At 51.9% G+C, this 23,370-nt stretch overlaps 1 protein-coding gene across 4 annotated transcripts; it reads left to right on the plus strand.

The window, feature by feature from the left end:
• The first annotated feature begins 615 nt into the window (after positions 1-615).
• On the plus strand, positions 616-23,370 carry BPIFB1 (BPI fold containing family B member 1). Of its 4 annotated transcripts, none has more exons than XM_037811690.1 (16): positions 616-660; positions 3,087-3,243; positions 5,123-5,264; positions 5,862-5,969; positions 6,871-7,020; positions 7,754-7,835; positions 10,757-10,820; positions 12,642-12,727; positions 13,748-13,927; positions 14,908-14,961; positions 15,441-15,599; positions 17,806-17,873; positions 18,525-18,570; positions 19,442-19,505; positions 20,477-20,553; positions 23,232-23,370. In XM_037811690.1, the coding sequence occupies exons 2-16, from the start codon at positions 3,129-3,131 to the stop codon at positions 23,283-23,285; spliced, it is 1,449 nt and encodes a 482-aa protein (XP_037667618.1). In that variant the 5' UTR covers positions 616-660; positions 3,087-3,128; the 3' UTR covers positions 23,286-23,370. The 4 variants fall into 4 exon arrangements, with proteins under 4 accessions (XP_037667618.1, XP_037667617.1, XP_037667616.1 ...); XM_037811689.1 differs by lacking the exon at positions 616-660 and adding an exon at positions 677-788; XM_037811688.1 differs by lacking the exon at positions 616-660 and adding an exon at positions 2,475-2,652 and having other exon boundaries at positions 3,125-3,243.

Raw genomic sequence — 23,370 nt, forward strand, 5'->3', positions numbered from 1 at the left:
CTAGGAGGTAGACGTGATTATCATTCCCATTTCACAGATGGAAAGCCTGGGGCTCAGAGAGGTTAGAGGATGCACCCCAAGTCACACAGCATGGAAGTGGTGGAGCCAGGATTCGAGCTCGGCCTGTTTCCAGGACACCCCTGTGTCCACCAAGCTGTGGTGACGTCCCCAGATGGGTTTTGAAGTCAGGCTCCGCCATATGCTGACATTGTGACACCCACTCCTCCTTGGTGAAGTTGGGATAGAGCTGCTAACCCCAGATGGCCATGAGCTGACATGACCAATGTAAAGTCTGGAGTGGCACCAGCCACATCGTGGGTGCCTAATGCATTGTCACTGCCACTGTTCTCATCGTTGCCCACAGAAGCGACTGCCCAGGAGGCAGGGAGCCCCTTGCATGGCCCACACCATGCCTGGACCAGCTTCCCTGCTACAGGCCCCAAGACCCTGCCTGCTCCTCATGCCATCCCAACCCTCCTTTCTCCAAACCTCAGGAGGCTGGAGTCCGAAGGCTGCTTCTGGGTGGGGCTGTGGCAAATATTTACTTTGGAGACCTCTGCCCAACCCAAGGCCTTGGCACAAGCACAAAAGGAGGCCACATTGGGGTGTGCAGGATATAAGGCTGGACCTCCAGGTCCAACACCCAGGAGAGGCGAGCAGGTAAGAACTCCAGCGTGTCCAGGTAAAAGTGTAGGGAAGGGATTGAAGGCCCAGCTCGCCTGGAAGTTTCTGAGCCTGAAATACCTGTCAGGGTCAGGCCAGGAGCAGGAGGGAAGCTTGGCCCCCAGGTAAGGTTGCTCGGTTGGCAAGGACCCTCTGAGGGTCAGAGTTGGGGGGCAGAGGAATGCCCAGCTCCCTCACCCAGAAGACCAGAGAGCAGTGATGAAGGGATGGGACTGACTGAATCTTTTCCTCACTTAGTCCTGAAGACATAAACCCACTCTGCACACAATGGGGAAATGTTGGGGACAAGGAGAAGCATCAGGAACAGTCCCTGCCCTCAAGGATGGATCAATGTGGCGACATGCTGTGCTCAAGGAATGCCTGGGCACGTGGTGGTGGAGAGCAGTCAGAGAAGGCTTCCTGGAAGAGGTGGCATGTCAGTTGAGTAGATAGATCTTGGCTGGGCAAAGGAAAAGAGAAGGCATCCCATGCATAGAGAACAGCATAAGCAAAGGCAGGAGGTGAGGCGCAATGTGGTGGAGGTATGTACGGGGCTTGGATTAGGGGGAGAAGATGCTTTTCCACAGGGTTGATGCTAGCATCCTCTTGGTAGCCTCTGGGAAGAGAAGAATGAAACAGCTGTGTGGAGACAATGGAAGGCAGACAGGGTTGAGATGCTTGGAAGAAAATGAAAAAGGTTGGGAGTTGGTGTCACCTGGTGAAAGGGCAGGATGCACAGCATCACCTCTGTCTTCTGGCTTTCATGCAAGATGGTTCCTTCTGACCCCGGAATAAGCAATAATAACTGTCATAATCATAACAATAGCTAACATTTACTGAGCCCCTATGGCATGCCAGGCCACAAAGGGATTGTCTCGTCTAATCCTTCCAACAACACTGTGATGTAAGTACTATAATTATCCCCATTTTACAGATGAGAAAAATTGAGGCCAAGAGAAGGTGAGTCTCTTGCCCAAAATCACCCAGCAGGTGGTAAAAGCAGGCCTCCAGCTGGGATCTGTCTGACTCTCAGGCCTATGATATTTCCCCTGGGGCCGAGGGATGGTGGGGGGACTCTGTGTCTTGAGGGGGGGCCCCCACGGCGTGGATCTCCTCAGTGTAGCAGATTCAGATTCCCAATTCTTCCAAGACCCCCAGGGGCAATTTATTCACTCAGCGACCATTTATTAAGCTCCAGCTGTATGCCATGCACTATGCTGGGTGCTGAGGACTCGGTGGGGGGGAGCAGGTGGCCCGGGCAGGAAGGCAGATGTTGAATCATTATAGCAAGTGTACTGCAGGGGCTCACGCTGCTCCAGCTCCCAGCAGACGTGCATCATCCAGATGCCACATTTGTCTTTGGCAACAAGAAACTCACATGCTGATCCCAGCAAGGGCTCGGGTCTCTGGTCAGCATCTTTCCTCCCCCTAAATAAGACAGTCCACAGGAGGCAGAAGCTTCCATGGGGGCTCAGAGACAGAACCACAGTGCAAGCTGCGGGCTCAGAGTTGGGTTGCAGAGTTGGGACAGAGCAGCCAAGCAGCCCGAATACCCCCAAGGTCACCTTCCCAGGAGGTACCCATAGGCGCCGCTCTCTCTCTCTCTCTCTCTCTCTCTCTCTCTCTCTCTCTCTCTCTCTCTCTCTCTCTTTCTGCCTTTCTGTCCCTGGCTCCAAGCAGCCACGCACCCACTTAGTATTGTGGATTAAGCAAACAGCTTCCACCACTTTGAGCCTTGCTTGAATTTTCATTTCCTTCCTGCCTTTAAACTCCTATCCGCGACACACACCGGCCCCCAAGGCAACTTTTCTCCAAGTGAGGTCCAGGGATCCCCGGTTACAAGAGAGGGAAAGCTTAACAAGAAGGTGACATCTGGGCAAAAAGGCAAGGGCAAAGCCACAAACCCAGGAGTGAAGCAGGCATGCTCTGGGAACTTCGAGCAGCTTGGAATGGCTGGAACTGTATAAAGCAAGAAGGGGAAAGTAGCAGGTGAGGTCAGCTGAGCTCGGATCCTAGAGAGTTTTAAGTGCCAGTCTGATGGGGCTGGGGAAACTGGAAGTAAAATTGTTGTCCTGGGCATCATTGGTGGGTTTCCCATATGAAAATAGCTATTATTTTCCAAGTGCTTAGCATATGAAAGGCACTGTGCTAACTGCTTTCTAGATATTAATTACTAAAATCCCATCAACTGTGCAAAGTATGTGTTATTATTCCCATTTGTCAGATGAGAAAACTAAGGCAAGGAGAGGTGAAGTTGCTTGTCCAAGGACACCCAGCTAGCATCTGGCACAGACCTAGGCAGCCAGGCCTCAGAGCCCACACTCTTAACCTCTGCACTAAGTGGCCTCTCCAGGACCCCATGCCCCAGGTCACTGCCCTTGGCCTCCCTGCCCAGCTAACAGGGGGCTCTGTGCTCACCCCAGGTTCTGAAACCTGTGACCTGCTGCTTGCTGACCCCCAGGAAGATGGCCAGCCCATGGACCTTTACCCTCCTCTGTGGTTTGCTGGCAGCCACCTTGGTCCAAGCCACCCTCAGCCCCTCTGCAGTTCTCAGTCTCAGCTCTGAAGTCGTCAAAGACGGTAAGTTTTGGCTGCCCAGGCCTCACTACCCTAAGGCAAGAACCCTCCAGAAGAGGGAGGGAGTTCCCCATCACTGGGGGTGTGTAAGGCACAACTGGGACCCCAGCTCTGGGGTGAGACTTGAGTGGGCGAGCTGCAAGGTTTGGAGTGTCAATGACTTCAAGAGCCCATGAGTCCGAGATCCCCTTCTTCTTAAAGCCCATGATCCAACTCCATGATTCTGTGGTGCCAAAGATCCTCTATTCTAAGTTCCATGGCCTGCAGAAGGAGTGAGTGGCCATCAGTGTGATGTTGTAACCTCCTCTCCTCCTGCCCTTGCCTGAAATCCTGTCGTCAGAGCCCCTCCTTTGAGTTAGACCAACTGTCCTCCTAGTCCCCAGAGCAAAGACCCTTGACTGGGAGTCTGCAGCCTTTATTGGTCTCCAACTATGTGACCCCAGGCAAGTCCCCGAGCCTTGGTTTCCTCCCCTGGCCTGTGTCATAGGAGCAGCCAGTAAGATAGGTATTGACCAGAGCCATGGACTTCTCAATAGCCTCACTACTGAATTTCAGGCAGATTAGGGGATTAGAATAATGGGGAATTAGCTAAGAGGATACCCTAGAATTGGGGGAGAGAAACTAAGGACAGAACAGATTTGGAGGAGTCCTCCCCGAGGCTAGGGCTCAGACTGCATCGGAGAGAGTGAGGTTGAAGCCCACAGGAGGGCAGAGAAGCTCACCAGGTTGCCCCAGGCCAGAGCTGATCCACAGTCGACAGGCTGAGGCCAGCAGGCAGGGATGCTGGGATGCCTACGAAATTCTCAGGGAAGTCACCCCTGGAGGAAGGGGGATGTCACTGGGAAGCCCCCTGGAAATAAGCCAGGTGCATGCAGAACTCACCAGCTGCTCTTGCAGCCAGAAGCCACCGGCAGTGACACACGGGAGCCTGGCAAGAGGGCACACCAAGGCCCTTCCCCCTCCAGAGCCTCTCCTAACAGGGCGTAACACAGTGCCTGCTGGCAAGAGAGAAACACTTCCTGAGCCCAGCTCCACTGTCATAGAACAGGCAGAAATGAGGGCTTTGGAGCTGAGAGGCAATAACTTGATAACACGGGGATTCTGAGAGACAGCAGAGGACACACAAGAGTCATCCCACCCAGGGGTCAAGAGAGCTGGGGTGTTTATCCACCCAGCCCCTGTTAGTCGCTAGTCAAGGCTTCTTCTGGGACATCAAGGCTCCGGCACTTCCAGTCCACTCTGAACAGGACAAACGGGCTCTGGCTGCCAGGAAAAAGCCTTCATACAGAGAGTCTGGGAAGCTGAAAGAGCAGCCTCCAGCCTGCGGTGGTAAGGGCCAAAGGGCCATGGGCAGAGCTCCCCAGTATGTCCCAGCCTGCCCCCTGCCCCTGCCAGCCAGATGCACTGAGACCCAGGTCTGAAAGCCTGGAGGGGCTAGAACCCAGGGCCCCTGACTCACTGGCCCCTGACTCTGGTTCTTTCTTAGCACCTGAGGCTTTTTGGACCATGAGACCTTAGGACTTCGATGCCAGAGAACAGTTAGCAACAGAGTTTCAGCAGCAGAACATCCCTGCCTCTTAGCTCTGGAAATGTTTGTGGCTGGTGGTGGGAGGGATGCAGGTGCAGCTGCCGGGTATCCTTGCCCAGGCCCCAGCAGAGCCTGGCAATGCTCAGGGGTGTGAATGGTGCCACCTGTGCCCCGGCCTCTCTCTTCATTTGAAAATGACCTATCTGGGCCCTTGTCCTCAAAGCCACACCTCCAGTGTGCTCAGGCTGGAGCCACCCACACTCAGCCCAGGTCAGGGTCCAGGGGTGCCCTTTCCAAGCCTGGAGCCCCCTCTTGCCTCTCCTCCTGGACCCTAACCCCTGGATCTGCCTCCAGGGCTGACCCAGGAGCTAAAGGACCACGACGCCATCAGCATCCTCCAGCAGCTGCCATTGCTCCGCGCCGTGCAGGAGGAGGAAGCCAACAGCCGCTCTGCGCTGGGCGACGTGCTGACCTCCATCCTGAAACAAATCACCTGGTGAGTGAGACAGACTCCCCACACCCCTGCCCCAGTCAACAAATATCACTTTGCGTCAACTCTGTGTTTGACCATGAAGAACAGATCAAACCAAATACCCTCCTCAAGAAGCTCCCAAGGTAGTTACCAGTAACCACAGATGGAGCTCTACCAGGGCAGCCCAGAGGAAGGTCGCCTGGGGTGGGAGAGTGAAAGAATGAGGTGACACTTCTCAGTGGAAGTGACTCTTGGGCCAATGACTCAGAGCTCACCAGGAGGCAAGAAGACAAGGGCATCTCAGTCAGAGGGACCAGCCCAGAGGTGTGGGAGTCAGTTAGAATGGCTGGCACTCAAACCCCAAGGTGAAGAGTGAGCGGTGGGCAGGGCCACGTGGCAGAGGGTCCTAAAAGCCAGCCTAAGTGAGGGGGAAGCCATCGCTGTGTTGTGAGCAGAGGCTCAGGGGCAGGAAGGGAGTAGATCATGCAGGGGGAAAGTCAATGGACAGGGCTTGTGGCTGGACACCCAGAGGAGGCAGGAAAGATGAAGTGGGGTCAGGTTTGGGGGCAATGCTCAGTTGAACAAGAGGCATGATTCTCATCTCTCCCATGTCCCATCCAGGCTGAAGGTCACCTCAGCCAACGTCCTCCAGGTGCAGGTGCAACCTTCAGCCAATGGCCAGGAGCTGATTGTCAAGATCCCTGTGGATATGGTGGCCGGATTCAACACGTGAGTCCCCCTCGGTCAGGCACAGCAGGCCTGATACGTTCATCCACTCATTGCCCCTTTTCCTCCATGCAAATATCTGGAAAACAGAGTTCTGAGCATCAAGCAGAGCAGATGCAAGGCCCTGAGGCAGGAGTGCACTAGCCTTGTTCAAAGAATGGCGAGGATGTGGGGGAAAGCGGGGAGAGGTAAGCTCAGCAGGCAGCCGGGGCCAGCTCATGCAGGGTCTTGTGGGCCAAGGTGAGGGCTTCACCTTTACTGAGAGGGGAGCCATGAGGGTTCTGAGCAGGGGAGAAACTTGATGTGAGTTAACATTTTTAAAGAATCCCTCCAGCTGCTGTGGAGACAAGAGTGGACACAGGGAGGACAGCAAGAAGCTATTGCAATAACTCAGGAGGAGAGGATGATGTCTTGGACCAGGGTTTGGGGTGGGGAAGTGGTGAGAAGTGGTTGGATTCTGGAAATGTTTCAAAGGTGGGTGGAGACCACAGGATATCCTGATGGACTGAATGTGGGGTAGGAGAGAGGAGTCAAGGACGACCCCGAGGTTTTTTTCATAGGCAATTGGAAGGGCAGGGTGACCAGCAGCCAAGATGTGGAAGGCTGTGAGAGGAGCAAGTTTGGGAGAACGATCTAGAGTTCAGTTTCATACCTGTTAAATTTGAGACACCTGTAAGACATCTGGGTAGGGAGTGAGGTGTCAGTTTGTAAGCTGTCAGCATATGGGTGAGATTTAAACCAGAAAGGAATCCAAAAGTTGAGTCTGAGACACGCTGGGGTAAAGAAGTTGGGGAAGTGAGGAGAAATAGCAAAGGAGCTTGAGAAGGAGAGGCCAGGGAGGTGGGTGAAGAGCCAGGAAACTGACAGACAGAGCTGCTTGCTCAGGCCTCGGCCTTACCCCCAGGCCCCTGGTCAAGACCATCGTGGAGATACAAATGGAGGCCGAGGCCCAAGCCCTCATCCGAGTGGAGACCGACGAGCAGGGCCACAGCCGCCTGGTCCTCAGCGACTGCTCCAACAGCCACGGGAGGCTGCGCATCAGCCTGCTGCACAAGTGAGTGCGGCCACCTCCCACTGGGCTCCTGCCACGCCAGGGAGGGAAGCCGGGTGGTGGCCTTAGCCCATTTACAGCTGAGAACACCAAGGCCCAGAGAAAGAAAGGGACTTACCCCTCCTGACTCGGTCTGGAGCCCCTTGCAGGGAATCTGTAATGCCAAAGGAAGTTCAAGACACCAGGGGCAGAGGTGGTAAGGGTGGGGTCTCAGGCGTTGTGCCAGGAGGTGGGACAGACATTTGAAGATGGAGAGGAGCCTCCTTCCTAGGGGCCTTAGGTGGTGCCAAGGGTGAAAACAAAGGCTCTGGCGTCGGGCAACAGCATCCCCTCCACTTACTGGCTGGGAGGCTTTGAGCACGTTGCTTCACCTCCCAGTGCCCCACTTTCCTCACCTGTAGAGTGGAGGTGGTGAAACCTGCCAGGCAGCAGTGACAGCATCAGATCCAACAGCCAAAAGCACTCAGCACAGTGCGTAGCACAGAGCTGATGCTCTAAACGTGGTACTTCCCTTCACTGCTCCTGAGCAGGAGAAGGGGAGAGGGACCGGCCCCCACCAACCCGACGTCGCTCTGCCTACACCTGGCTCAGGGTCTACTCCCAGCTCCACCCCTACCAGGCCAAGGGCCCTTGGGCAAGGGGCTTCCTCCCCCGGACTCTGTCTCCTCTGTAAAATAGGTGGGGGGTGATCATCTCTGACCCTTCCTAATCTCTCTCCCCCTCTCCTCTCGGGAAGGCTCTCCATTCTGGTCAACTCCTTAGCAGACAAGGTGATAAGCCTCCTGGTGCCAGCTCTGCCTAAACTGGTGAAAAGCCAGGTGAGTGGAATTAGGGCCTCTCCAGCACATGAGCATTGCTCCCCCTGCAGGGCTGAGGCAGAAGTGCAAGCTCTGCCTGAGGGACGCGTCTCCTGGGGGTGGGAAACTTCTGGGGCCTGAGGATTCTACTCAGGCATGATGGCTGAGCACAGAGCAATAGATTGGGTACTGGCCCAGGCAGATTGTTGAGATCAAAGGAATGGAAATACCAAAACTCTGCCAGGAGGCCTTCAACAGTGAGGCGCTGATAAATGTTTAACAATCCATTCTGGCAGTGTGAGGGGAGGGAATCCTGATTTGTAGCATTTGCTGCTTTCCATGGTGTAAATACTCCCTCCATGGCCAATTTCAAGCTGTCAAAGTGAGGTCTGTGAACACAGGGTTAGGAAAAGATGCTCAGTACACAGTTATACAGTGTTTCCACCATACAGATATCAGAGATGTAAGTAGCCTCAAGAGTGATGGATAATAGTAAGATGTAGTCAAATAATTAGGAAGTAATGTGTTTTGAGGTTTTATTATTTTTTTAAATAATTTACTTAATTGTCAGTTTATATAATTTAATTTTTAATAATGGCTGGGTTTAGCATCTGGCTCAAAAATTCCTGAAAATTTAGTTCCTCGCAAGGCAGTACAAGCCGGCTGTAGTACGCCATTGTCCTCATACTAACCTGGTCTCCGGGGGTCTACCACACATCAGGTCCTGTTGGATTTATTTTTCAGAGTCAGTCAACAAAGGCCAGTCTCATTTTATATGCCCCTTACATGTCACAGGGAAACTAACACTTTGTAAGTTGGAGTCATCTACTTGGTCATTGGTTTGCACTGTAAATTCCAAGATAAATTCACAACAGTGGGTCATACCTTTAGGGGGTCAAATCACCTTGTCAAACAGCTAACTTTTTAATTATAAAACTTTTTAACTTGAAAAGATGATGTAATAATTAAAACAATTTTGGAGAAAAATACCCATAACCCCTCAATCTTAACTCAATGGTTATTTTCTCTTTTGCACACAGCCTTCCAATCTCCATTCACATACACTCACATTTTTGCATGGCTGCACTCACTTAAAATACTATTCACTATGCTTTAAATCATATCCATGTTTCTATAGCATTGTATAATATTCATAATTATTGTAATAGCTGCATAATATTTAATAATTTACTAAGTCATTCCAGGGAGGCTTTTTAAAAGAATCTGAATGTGAATAATTTCACAAAATTTGGCTTTTCTTACGTAAGTTTTTTTTCTTTTAAGAAAACTTTCTTTCTACTTAAAGGTGGGAATTTCTTAAATGAGACCCAGCTGTAAAATTTTTCCCAGTCTCCAGAAAAATCATATTTTATCTGGCATCATACTTCAATAGCTAAAAATATATTTTCCACTAGAAAAGATGGGGGAAATTGGAGATTATAAAATGCTCTTTGCATGGTATCTGTTTTTAAGGACAAAAAGCCAAATATAGCGAATGATATGAGAAAACTACCATTCTGTTAATCATCATGATTTCCTACCACGATTCACTGGGTTTGAAATGATGTCACATCAATATTTTGCATGACGTGAAGAAAAAAGACACAGCACATTTAAGATGTGGGCCTATGGCAGGAGCCCATTTTTAAAATGCAGAAGCCCTATTCCAGTATAAATCCATGAGTTTCAACCTTGGCTGCACATCAGAACCTCCTGGGAAAGCTTTAAAAAATGCTGACATCCAGACCCTACACCAGTGATTCTGATGCAATTGGCCTGGGCTGGAGCCCTAGTATTCCCAGAGGATTCTAGCTCCCCCTGAGGATTCTAATGTACAGGGTCAGGGTGAAGACCCTCTGGTGCAAATGAAGGAAGGGGAATTGAAGGAGAAGATGCAGAGGTTGCCAGGGACTCCCTTCCCACGAGGAGCAGACAGTCCCTTGACAGTGCATGCTGGGAGTCGCTGAGCTCAAGCCTTCCATCCTCTCCAGGCTCTGAGTTAGTAAAGCAGCTCCAAGTGGGGACTGGATATTCATAGAAAAAGTTAGCACTTCTCAACGTGCCTTGTCATTCCTCAAGAGGAGTAAGGGGTAGTAGCTAGAAGGTTCTTCCACTAGGGCAATTTTACCTAAGACAAAATGACCTCAATAATCTGAGAGCACTGCCCTGGAAAATGGGTGGCCTCAGAGCAGAGAACAAGGCCTTTGGGCCCCCTGGGACAAGTGAGGCACATGTTTAACTTCCTCCTGAAGCAGAGCAGGTGAGGCCTGGATTGGGTCAGGTCAGGGTTTCTCAACCTTGGCACTATTGATTTTTTGGGCCAGATAATCCCTTATTGCGGGAAACTCTCCTGTGCATTGTGGGATGTTTAGTAGCATCCCTGACCTCTACCCACGGGATGCCAGTAGCACAGACACACACACACACACACACGGTGTGACAACTAAAATGTCTCTGGAAATTGCCAAATGCCCCCTCTTGAGAACCACTGGCAGTGTAAGGGGTAGACAAGTTCAGTGAGCAAAGGGATGTGTTGGGTCTAGAAACCCATAAAAGGCACAAATAGATTGTTCAGGATGCTGGTTGGGTCGGTCTTGCTCACCTTTGTTCCAGAGTCTGCCATGTTGAATGAATAAGTGAAGGAAGGAAAGAATTCTCCATTTCCCTCTTATGGAAAACATGGACTTGGGAGGAGGGGACAGCTGGCAGCCCAGGCACACCCTGGGCACAGGACAAAGGACAAACCACTGCAAAAGGTCGCAGGAAACACTGAGGTCTGGGGCGGGCTGTGGGCCAGGGATGGCTGAGGGAATGGGCACGCTGCTGGGTCCTCACCCCCACGGACGAAAGTCTGGCTGGCCATCGGGCTTAGGCCGGGTGGGTGGGGCATGGGTCACACAGGTTCCCTCGCTGATGGAGCCCCTGTGTTTGTCCTGTTGCAGCTGTGTCCCTTGATCGAGACAACCTTCGAGGAAATGGGTGCAGACCTCCTGCGCCTGGTGAGGGGTAGGTACATGGCTCACTCTCCACCTCTTTCCTTTACGGCCGAGCCAGCCTCTGTGCCCCGGCTCTGCCCAGGGAAGGCCTCCCCGTCAGGCGTGTGCAGCAGACGGGATGAGCAGCAGTTGGTCCCTGTGCAGGATAAGCAGACAGAAATTCACCATGACTGTGACTTCACAAGCACCTACTATGTGCAAGGTTCTATGTGAGGCCAGCGGGGACAGTGGGAAAGGTTTGAGCTGCCCCAGATAAAGCCAAGTTCAAATCCCAGTTCTACCACTGACTTGCTCCGTGGCTTTGGGCAAATCACTCCACCTCCTTTGGCTTTTGGCTTTCTCATCTGTAAAATGGGAGCTACACATCCCTACCTCACAGGATTGTTAGTGAGGATTAAAAATTTACGGGAAAGTTCCAGGCACACAATAGGAGCTCTGTCTGGCAAAGAGATGTGTTTACAAATGTGTCCTGAATAGATGAACAAACAAATGAATGAGTGATACAACACCACAAGGTGTGCTACAGGAGAAGAGGGAGCAGGGAAGAGGCAAGACGTGTGCCCAGGAAGGAAGTCATTTCCCGTCCCTGAGGGTAGCAGAGCTGGGAGGACACAGCCCTCTGCTCCCACCTCGGAATTCTGCCATGGTCAGTTCACCAGAGTGGGGATTCCTGGTGAGGAAGTTGCGGGGTCTGAAGAGGTCCTTTCAAAGGAGGGGCAGAGAGGAGTGGGAAGAGGGGGAGTGGGGGGTGGGGGGTGGGGGAGCGGGATTCATGGGCATTGGGCACCACAGAGCACCTGCTACGGGCCAAGCCCTTAGGAGCAGCATTAGACACACTGTCTCCCTGAATCCTCAGACATTATTACCTCACCTCACAGATGAGGAGACTGAGGCTCAGAGAAATTGTCACTTGTCCAGGCTCACAGAGGGAATTAGGGATAGGAAAGGGCTTGAACCCAACTCTTTCAGTTCTGAGTCTGGTGTAATTCATATTTGAGCCACCATTATTAAGCCCTTTCTAGGTGCCAACACTGTACCCCCTATGAGGCAGGTGTTAATTACCATTATACCCCCCATTTTAAGATGAGGACACTGAGCTCCACAGGCAGGAATATGTAGACCAAGGTCCCAGCTTAAGTCAGAACCCAGGTCTGTCTGGTTCCCGGGCTCCCCAGTGGCGGGCCAGGGGGCGGGCCTGCTGGTGAAATGCAGAGGAACCCCACTCCCGCCCCACCCCTCTGCCCCTCGGGTCACCCTCCCCTTTCTTCCTCCCCCACAGCCCGGGGCAGATGAGACGCCAGCGCCCCCTGGCGGTCAAATGGGGAATCCCGAGCGAAGGGGTGCAAAACGCAGAATGCCGGGTGGGGCAGACCCAGACCCTGCCCCGTAGGGGGTGTGGGTCAGTCTGGGTGGGAAGACCGAGCTACCATGAAGAGCTCAGCTTTGTTCCAAAGCAGGACTTTGGTATAGGTCAGACTGGGGTTCAAATCCTCTCTCCTAGGACCTTGAGCAAGTTATTTCACTTTTCTGAGCTTTGCTTTCCCCATCTGTAAAGCAGGAGGGGTAACAGGACTGACTTCCTAAGGTTATGGTGAGCAGCGAATGAGCTCACCCACGTAAAGGTTTAGGAAGGTCCTGGAACTTGGTGTATCTCAATAAACGTCACTCATCATCATCATCTTCTTCATCATTGTGAGTCTTGACATCATCTTGATCACTCCTGCTCCTACCCTCGTGCAAGGATGGAACCCCAGCCAAAAGTAAGACCCCAAACCACTCCATCCAACAGTGCCGTCCACCCTCACAGGACTTTCTTCTTGTTCCTGAGCAGCGCCTGTTCCTCTGGGCTCTGGCCAACTGGTGTTCGACCTTCTGTCTCCTGACATCAAGGATGGTGTCATCCAGCTCAACTTAGGGGTGAGTGTCCCAGGGTCTTGAGGATAAAGTGGGGACATCACTATCCTTTCCTGACCACCAAGGGTCAGGAACCAGTGTCTGTTTCAAGGGAGGAAACATGGGCTGATTTAGAATGATCACAACAGGCTAACCATATCCCATGCAAACCATTTTGAGGGAGAAAAACCAGCAGGTGGAACCTAAGGGCCACCACACACAGAACCTCAACCCCAGAGGGCCTGTCCTTGGACCCCAATTTCCTCAGACCTGATTTGCCCAGTCAGGGGCTGGAGTATGTGTATTGGGCCTCCTGACCTCTCTCAGGCAAGCCCCTGCCATCCCCATATCTCTGGCAACCTTGAAACAAGAGCCCGTGACTGGTGCTTGGATCAAGACACATCATCGAGGTTCACACAGACCTAAGTTTCTCTTCCGGCTCCACTAGTCTCTGGCTGTGTGACTTTGGGCAAGTTTCTTCACCTCTCTGAACCTCAGTTTCCTCATCTGTAAAATCTAGGTTATAATAGTCACTGAAGAGAGAATGAAATGGGACTGCACAGAGCTCTGCAGACAGGAAGTGCCCACTCTGTAAAATGTAAAGTTGCACACCCACACTGGGACTGGACTCTTTGAAGGCCCAGGCCAGCCCAAGCAGCATGAACCCAGGCTGTAGTCTTCATGGCTCCCTTGGAAAATCATATCAAACATTTTCCATCCATTTTCTTGCAGTTTTGAATTTTCCCTTCATCCAAAGTGTCTGAAGTATCTGAGAAATTGAAACAGTGCAAAAAGACATCTAGTTAAAAAAATAAATATCAGAGACTATCTGATGGAGAAGATGTTGCTGGGCACCTGAGATAATTCATTGCCTACACCAAGGCACTGAATTCCAGGCTAAGCTTCCTGGTGGCAAATGCAAAAAGGGAAACAGGCTGAGTGCTGTCATTTCCTTCTAGGTTGCTATTGAGTAAAATGTGGAGTTAAAATTCCCAGTCACCAACACCCCACCCCACCCTCCACACACACTTTGTGTCTCCTCAGGCCAAGTTGTTAGACTCACAGGGAGAGGTGACCAACGAGTTCAGTAATTCTGCAGCATCCCTGATGGTGCCTGCTCTGGACGGCACCCCTTTTAGCCTCGTCGTGAGACAGGATGTGGTGAATGCTGCAGTGGGCACTTTGCTCCCTCCAGAAGAACTCGTGGTCCTGTTGTACTCTGTGGTAAGCTTCAGCACGGGGCAGACGATGGGGCTGCCTCTGCTGCATCATGGGAATTTCCTGAATCAAAGGAGACATAGAGACCCCTAGGCACCTGAGCAGTAATTCACTCTCAGGCTCAGTTTAAATCCCTCCAGTGACAGTAAGCTCACTCCCTCCTAACCGACCCTACCTCAGACATATAGCTCAAAAGCCAAATCCTTCCCATAACATCCAGCCCCAGTCGTAGTCCTACCCCCTGGAACCTGATATGTCTGCTTCCTCTACCACATAACTGTCCTGTAGAGCCAAAATGTACCTTAAATACTGAGTAATCTAGAGTTAAATACATCTTAGAAACTAAGTAGTCCAGGGATGGGAATTTTGCCACTGCTATCCATTATGGGGCCCATGGCAGACATCACTAATCAATCAGATCCCTTCTTCCTATTAGCCCAGATGCTGACCCAACCTTGGAATCCTTAGCGGTACAGCACAGTAGACAACTACCACCAGTCATCCGGAGTGTACCGCGTTCTCTGGCGTGACTGCCAGGGAAACTGAGGCCAACATGAGAAAAGGGTTGGCCCACAGTCATGGAAGCATGGCAAGAATTCAAGTCAGCTGACAGAGAACAGAGAACCAAGCTCTTGGGGATTAGAATTCAGGGTAAGGGGCTGGGATGGCAAGAAAATGGGGAGTGGTCACCAACAACCACTTTCATGACTGTGGTAAGCATTGGGGTCACTTCCCTATGTCCTCTGGGAGCACAGAGCTGCCTGTGTACCCACAATCACCCCAAACCCACAGTAAGAGTTCAGGCCAGCAGAGTCTCCAGGCCCCTCAGAGTTGACATAAGGGCTTTTTTCCCAACAATGACAGACGTGGCCTGTCCAGATTTTCTGGGTTTTGGGTTCTGCAAAACCTCCTGGCCGTGGGGGTGCAGGAAGGATGTCTCCCCTTGCCCCTCCCACTGATCTGCCCTGGCTTCCTCTCACCCTCAGCTTCCTGAGCTGGCCCAGCAGCTGAAGTCAAGCATCAGGGCGATCAGGGAAGAGGTTGGTGCGCTTGCCATCTGCAGCTCGATGGATGTTTGGTGTGGTCTGTACGCGGCCTCTGGGGAGTCAAATATGTGTGGGGCAGCTCTCTTTCCTTCCAGCAGTGGTGAACTTAGCAGACCCAGTCCCTATCCTCATATTGATTTCCATCTAACTGGGCAGTTTGACCTGAATAAAATAATCACACAGATAAAATTTAAGTTATAAGTATAGTGACAAAAGACAGGTTCTAGGGGTTGTAAGAGCATTACTGGCATGTCTGGGAGATCAGGGAGAAGGGAACAGCACAGCTAAAGGCTGGGAGCTGGGAAGAACAACAATCCACTCAAGGATCTGAGAGAAGAACGTGTAGCCAGAGTGCAGAGAGGTAGCAGGGAGGCTGGCATGGTGGGCAGGGGCTGGGCCACTTGGGGCCACCTGGGGGCTATGGGACACAGTCAGGTGCTTGGGAGACACCTGCGGGTCTGATGTCCTTTCAGGCTGCGAATCAGCTGGGACCCACGCAGATCGTGAAGATCCTAACTCAGGAGACACCCGAGCTCCTTCTGGATCAGGGCAGTGCCACGGTGGCCCAATTGATTGTGTTGCAGGTGTTCGCTACCAGTGAAGCTAGCCGCCCCATCTTCACCCTGGGCATTGTGAGTTCAATCATCTGTGACATTTGCAGCAGCCTGGGCCCCCTGTCCACTGTTTCTGTTCACTCCTCTTGTTTGCTAAAGATTTCCACCACTCTTGTCACCCAGCAGGGTCTAGTAAAGGGAGAGAGCTCTGAACCAAGAGTCTAGGAGCTCTGGGGGCCCACCTCTGACCTGCCACTTCATTAGTCAGGGATCTTTGGATCACATGCACAAAAGGAGTTGCATTAGTTCATAGAAATGAAAAGTCCAGATGATCTGGTCAGGAATAGCTGGACCAAGGTGCTCCAACAATGTCTTTCTTCTTCTCTCTCCATCTGTGCTACTTTCATCCTCAGCAAGTTATCCCCTTATAGTAGCACCCCAGGCTGCATCAGGCTTACAAGCTAGGAGCTTGGCAATCCCAGCACAAAGAGCCTCTCTCCCAATAGCTCCGGCAAAATTCCCAGGGCTAATTCTCATTGGACAAGCTTGAGTCATGAGCACATCTCTGAACCAATCAGTGTGACCAGGGAAATGGAATATGCAAATTACCTGAGCTGGGGCACACCTAGCCCTGGGGTGGGGGTGGGAGTTGACTCCATCCAAACCACACAGACTGAGAGGAGGAGGTTCCGCTGTGAACAAAAGAAGGGGGAACGAACACCTCCCGTTCACTGCCCTGACCTCTCCTTCGTCTTCAGAAGCATGAACAGAACCAAATCATCTCCAAGGAAGTTCTTATCTGATTTTCTCAGTAGCCCCTTTAGGTCAGAGCTCAGGACTCCCATTTGGGAGGACCTGTGGGTGAAGGTATAGGGGTGGGAGTCACCACCAAGCCAAGCTGACCTTGGAGATCCCCTCGGAGGGTATCTTAGGTAAGGCCCCTAGAAGCAGAGCCAGAGACAGCGATTCCTGTAAAAGTGATTTATTGGGAGAGAGTGCTCAGCAGAAGAGTTGTACAGGAAGCAGGACAGGGCAGGGGATGTTGTGAGGAGGGTGTGGTATCAGCCGGAGATGACCTCAACCTGATCCCACGGGAGCTCTGGAGCATGGATTGCACCACAGGAATGAGCCCGTGTTGAACTGAGAGGGCTGGCTCTTTGCACCCCCTTGCCGGTCAGTCACTGGCCACCATCGGGCCCCAGAGGAGGGGGGAACATAACTCCCACAAGGCAGCTCCGTTCAAGCAGGGGCAGTTCTGCAGAGAAGGGGGCCACCGTGTACTGTTAGCAGCAGCCCTTACGCAGCTGAGGGAGGGCTGCCCCACCCGGTAAAGGGGATCTGGGTGGTACTCTACAGGGGACAAAAGGGAAGAGAGAGATGGAGCAGGAGGTTGGGAGCTGGATAATTAAGAGCTTCCGTGCTTAGCCAAGGAGACCGGACAGCCCCTGGTTGTTAGGAGGCTCATGTTGGCATTATCCGTACAACATCACTGGGTACAGCTGGGCAGGTTGTCCACTGCACAATTCCCAGGGTTGCCATTCACAAAGACCACGGGGGAATAGTGCCCCCTGGAGATGCTCAGCACAGGGCCCTGGCTTCCCATACTGAGGGACACTCTGATCTCCCCACCCCCTTGACCAGCAGTGGGACCCTCCCTGATGTCCTGGCCCCTCCAAGGTCAATGGCAGGCACTTTTCAAAATGCTACCCAAGCCCAGGCCTGCAGGGCAAGTCTGTTGTCTGGGTGCAGCTGACCTGGAACTGGAGCCTGCCACGCTGTCCTCTAGGTCCCCAGCCTAGAGGTCAAGTTGATGCATATCTTTGGCCTCAGTCAAAAGGTCTTTTCCATAATAATAACAATGGCTAATATTTACCAGATGCTTACTTATCCTCTTTGTCCCTTGGTTTCTTCCCCTCATCAATGGGGTAAGAATAAAACCCACCCCGTAGGGTCGTGAGGACTGAAGGATATAATCATATAGAGTTCCTAAAACATTGCCAGCACATATTTGGGGATCCTTGCTTATTGCCATCCTCCTCCTCCTCACTCCCCACAGCTGTCCAGTGCTATAATTTGTTAAGTGGGGAGTGGATACAGTTACTGTCCCATTTAATAGATGAGGAATGTGAAGCCAGAGAGGTCAAACCCTTTCTCAAGGTCACTGGGCCAGTAGCTGAGATTCAGACCATGTCGGCTTGATCCCTGAGCCTCCTTCAGAATCCTGCACCCAGGGCATCACCCATCCTCTTAAAAGAAGTGGGACGGGGGCCTCTCTTTGTTGCAGGAAGCCAGTTCAGAGGCTCAGTTTTACACCAACGGGGACCAACTTATGCTCAACCTAAATGAAATCAGGTAAATATGTAAATCATTGTGAAGACACTGGTGATGAGAACGGGTCATACTCTGTGACCATGGGTTTCTTTAACGGTCACATGTTTTGTGCCTCTTAGAAGTGAGCATGGGTGGAGGCCCCTCCAGGACCCAAAGGACGGATGGGACCCTCCAGCTTTGGAGGACTGAATGTGAAAGAAGGGGAGGGAAGGGAAATGGCCTGCCTCGTTCTGCCCAACTCTCGCACATGCCCTAGGCCTTGGGCGGCCCCTTCTGGACACCTCCAAGACTGAACCCGGCACTGGGCATCAGTGGCAGGGAAGCCACGCCCAGATGCCGTGCCCCCTTGGAGCCCAGCACGGAGGCCTGTTCTCACCCCATCCACCCCCACGCCCGAGCTCTGCCCTGGAGAATAGTGCAGCAGTTGCAAACTGGAGACTCCTGGGACAAATCAAGCCCACTGGCAGTGGTTTATCTGCTCTTTGGGCTACTATTTGTTTTCTATCTCCCCCCATTCAAATGTAAGCTCTAAAGGGAAAGGATTTTGTTCAGTTCATTGCTGTATCTCCAGAGCCTGTGCTGTGCCTGGTACACAGTAGGTGCTCAATAAATAGCTGCTGAATGAATGAATGGGATTCCAAGGGACATTCTCATGGGCATCTTCTGTTGCAGTTCTGATCGGATCCACCTGTTGACCTCGAGTATTGGCCTGTTCAACGTGAGTATTCGTAGATGGTCCCTGGGGCTCAGCAGATGACTCAGAAGGTCCATTCCAAAGAGAGGACTTGCCTGGAATAAGACCCCCATGGTGGGCTGGCTAGCCTCCACCTTACCAGCTGCCGAGTCCACCCTCCTGGCCCAGGTGTTTACTGGGCACCTGGCTCAGCTGTGAACAGGTACATACTCCCACCTGCAAACACACACTCACAGATACTTACAGACCCATGCACACACAGACACACACACACACACTTTCCTTCCATGAAGCTTTTATTTTAAGTTAGAAAACAAATCCCTTCATTCAGCGATCTCATTTTGCTCATGTAGACTTGCCTCAGTGACCTGGACAGCCCCTTACCTTTCTGGTCCTCAGTTTCCCCATCTGAGTCAGACTGAATGAGAGTCTCAAACTGGCTGAGTCCTGCCCTCCGTCTTGTTTTCTTAGATCTTTGTGTTTTGTTTAGTTTTCTCGTTTAAATTTTTGGCTAATATTTTAAAATAGGGAGTTTTCCACAGAAAAATCAGGACATCTGGCTTCCCTTGAGAAGTCAAAAGCTCAGACAACAAGGGGTGACAGTCCCTCAGGGCAAATCCAGCTGGAACAGAGCCACAGAGCCTCCTAAGGACTGGCTATCCCTCCAATGCACCCCAATCCTACCACCTGCTGGACCCCAAGGACAGCTGAGTTTATGCCCCACTCCCAGCCTGTCTGGTCCCTGGGAGCCCTTGCAGCTCTGACCAGCAGGGGACCTGGGACTCTAAATCTCCCCCAGCTGCCCTGGCTGCAGGGCCGGGCCGTGCCTATTGTAAGATGGCTGGGAGGACTCTGGATTCTCAGCCAGGGTGACGATGGTCCTTCTCTCTCACAGACTGAACTTCTGAAAGACATCATCACTGAAATCCTCGACTCCATCCTGCTGCCAAATGAGAACGGTGCGTCCCTTGGCCATCCATCCCCACCCCTCACCCCTAGGGCCATGAAGGGGGTGCTTTGCTTCTCCCACCTGGGAAAGGCCCCTTTCATTCATTTTCCATCCATGCTTCAGGACCTAGTTCAAATTCTCCCTACTCCAGGAATCCTTCCCAGTTACCCAGCTGGAAATTACCTCTCCTGTCTTTGACCTCCCAGCCCAGTTCTTTTACAAGCAGCAGAGCCTGGGCATGCAAAGATGAACAAGGCAATGCCTGACCTCACAGGATCACTGCAAGAGGGAGACAAAAGTGTAAACAGACAACTAGAGCAGCTCAAGGGCCTCAGGCAGACCCAGGCTCAAGTCCTGGGCCCCCGTCTTGCTGACTGACCTTGGACAAGCTCCTTAACCCCTCTGAGCATCAGCTCCCTGTCCGTAAAATGCAGAAATAAGAGTCCCTTCCTCGGAAGCATAAATGAGATGCCGTTTTTAAGGAACTGAGAGAGTGCCTGGCAGTCAGTGCCCCACCCTTCTTGGCCTTCGCTGTTGTGGCACTATTTGTGTTATTAGTGGAGGATGCCAGGAGAGAAGGTGGAATTCCTCTAATTAAGCCCCAGTCGTGAGGGTGGGGAGAGTTGCGGACCTATGCCAGACCCATCTTATTCATTTCTTTATTTTATTCGAGTGGGGAATCTCCAAAGATAGAAACCTTTGCTGTGGACAGTGGGAGCCCCTGATAGTTCTTGAGCAAGACTGTTCAAGGGTGCAGAGGTGTGCTTTTGTAAGCAGCCAGAAGCTGGTGTAGGAGGCAAGAGGTAGAGAGATGAGGCTGGGTGGATGCCAAGGGTCCAGAGAGCAGGCAGACAGAGGCAGAGAAGACACTCAGGATCGGGTGTGCCAGGCCTTCGGCTCCCTCCAAGCCCTGTGAGCCTGCCCAAGGCTGCCCTGGGCCCGCCCAGGCCCACCAGTCTCTGATCACATTTGTTATTTCAGGCAAATTAAGATCTGGGGTCCTGCTGTCGATAGTGAAGGCGTTGGGATACGAGGCAGCTGCCACGTCTGTGACGGAGGTGAGTGGGGCGTGGGCTGAGAGGCGTGCCCATCCCGGCCCTCCTGGCCACCCCTCGGGGACCTTGGGCAAGTCCCTTCCCCTCTCCAGGCTTCACCTCCTCATCCCTAGAGTGAGGGGGTGGCGGTGCCCTGGAGGGTGGGGGCATTCTCACAGGTCCAGCCTGGGGGCAGCCCGCTGCCAGCTTTTCCCATCCTACCTGATATTCAGTCATTCATTTGTTGATTCTGTAAGTTTTTTGAGGGGCTACTATGTGCCGGGCATGCCTCTGAGTTCTTAAGGCCACGGAAATGAACCAACAGAAACATCTAGTGGGAATGACAGACACATGACTAGATAGCATAAGATCATTAGGTAAAAGCTGAGAAGGAAAATAAAACAGGCTCAGGAGGGACAGAGTGACAATGGGAAAGAGGGGGCCTATTTTAGATGGGGTGGTCAGGGAAAGCCCTTCTGAGGAGGTGACATTTGAGCCAACACCCGATGGAGTGAAGGAGTGAACTGTGTGGGTAGCTGGGAAGAATGTCCCTGTCAGAAGAGCCGGCAAGTTCAAAGGCCCTGAGGCAGGGATTTGCAATGTTCCAGGAGCAGCAAGGTCAGTGGGGGCAGGGGCAAGGAAGGCCCAGGATGTAAGGCAGCGTCCAGGGCACATAGATCAGAGGCCTGCGACATGCCAGCCCAACCCCACCCACCACCCCTCGCCATGTGGCCAAATGGTCTGAGATCCACAAGGGTCAGGACCATATCTGTCTTGTCCGTCCCTCTGTCCCCAGTGCCCAGCAAGGTCTGGCACACAGTAGATGCTCAATAAATGCTCCCAGAATGAATGACTCTCCCTGGCAGCTGCTGGCGAGAGGTGCTGTAGCAGCATCACCCCCATCCCCAAGTATTATCGTTAATAATAACCACCCACAAATACCCTGTGCCAGGCACCAGGGAATAGGCAGCACCTTGCTCAGTCTCCACACCCACCCTACCCAGTGGGTACTGTTGTCATCCCCATTTCACAGATGGGGAAACCGAGTCTCAAAAATGTCAAGTGCCTTTCCCAAGTCCCCCAGCCAGGAGGTGGCAGAGCTGGGATTTGCACTCCACACCTGCTCTGATAACCCTTGATCTCTGCATGAGCCAGTGACAGTAAGGGGGAGAGGGGTCCATCATCAGCTGGACAGTCACTCAGCCGTGCAGGGGCATTGCCCGAGCACTGTGATCATGACAGTGAACAGACAGAAACCTCCACCTCGAGTCTAGAGAGGAACATTGAGAGAAGAATTATTAACAACTGAGAAAATCCACGGGTGACTTACCCACTTACCCACCTTTCCACAGTCAGCACACCCGACCCATGACCAGGGAGGCACTTAGGACCCAGCCTTTAGGTCTTATTAGTCCTGGTTTGCCCAAAACCCTAATTGGTACTGCTAAATTCCTGAGCCTTTTAATTCCAGAGAAATCCACAGAGAGGAAGGTCTCAAAAATGCCCCCCAATGGGGTCCCGTCTGTGGGCAGGGTTGAGAGTCTTGTCTACTGTCCTCAAAGACAAGTCGATGATTGCTTTATTGTCAGCTGCCTCCTCTCAAAAGCCATGTCCACCCTTAGCCGGCTTTGCTGGGGACCAAGGAGAATGAGCCTGTAGGTGTGCAGAGCGAGGCTGAGCGCCCCGGCTCGGGAACCAGGTGGCCAGGCCGAACCCCGGCTCTGTCTCCCTCTGGCCAAGGTCCTTTGACCTTGCTGACCAGCTACCCCTTCTGTAAAAGCCAGCCAATGTCCGAACGCACTGAAGGACTGTGCTTCAGTGATCCGATAACGATGCAAGCAATTTACCTAGGAAACATACGGCACTTGATTCCTGTTTAATGTACAACTGGTGTCCCATAAACTGGATGACTTGGGTATTTCACATATCTCTTACTGGGGGGCATTTCACATCTTGCCAGTTTTTAAAAAATCAATTTACATTGTCTACTTCATATTTGCAGTCTGATTAGGAAAGAGCTACCATTTCATTCTTTGGATCTATTTTCATTTCCAAATTTCCTGTTTTGCTCTATTCATGCATTTTTTGGGCTAACAGCACATTGATTTCCTTTTAATAGTTTTATAATATAATATGTTTTAAAAGCTAGTAGAAGGAAAGAATAGATATGAGATAAAGCAACTATGATGAAAAAGGTTAGTGGTAGAATCTAGGTGATGGGTAATACAGGTGTTCATTAAAATTCTTTCAACTTTGCTATGTGTTTGAAACTTATCATAAAATGTTGGCAGAGATCTATTAGAGCAAGTTTCTCCTGATACACTTAGTTTCCAAAAATAAATAAAAATGGAACCTTATTAGAAATTCACCTGTCTGTCCTACCCTGGACCCATCCACATGGATACAGCCCAGAAGTCTGCATTTCACAAAACTCCCTGGGTAGTTTGGTGACGGGCTGGGCTTGGGAAGAGCTGTCCTGCGCACTCCCACGCACTGCACGCAGGTACTTTCCCTGTGCCCCGGACCCCCATGCATTGCTATTCACACGCTGGACCCACCCCCGACCCTTCCAAGATTTCTGTGCAAGTGAATTCAGGGCCATGACCCCACCAAGGTCAGTGGCCACCTTGTCAAGGACAAAGCCAGCATTAGCCACAAGGCAGGAGGTAAAACCCAGTTTGGCTTTTCTTCTCCAATTCCAGGATGCTATTGTGATCACCCCGGCTGCCCCGGACCACTTTCTTCTGTCCCGGTGAAGACAGGCACGGTGGGCATCCAGGGCAGGCCGTGCGCAAGCTCTGTAGGCTGTGCCTCTCTGCAAAAAAAATAAAATAAAATAAA

The sequence above is a fragment of the Choloepus didactylus genome, chromosome 19, assembly GCF_015220235.1.
Source record: "Choloepus didactylus isolate mChoDid1 chromosome 19, mChoDid1.pri, whole genome shotgun sequence".
Lineage (NCBI taxonomy): Eukaryota > Metazoa > Chordata > Mammalia > Pilosa > Megalonychidae > Choloepus > Choloepus didactylus.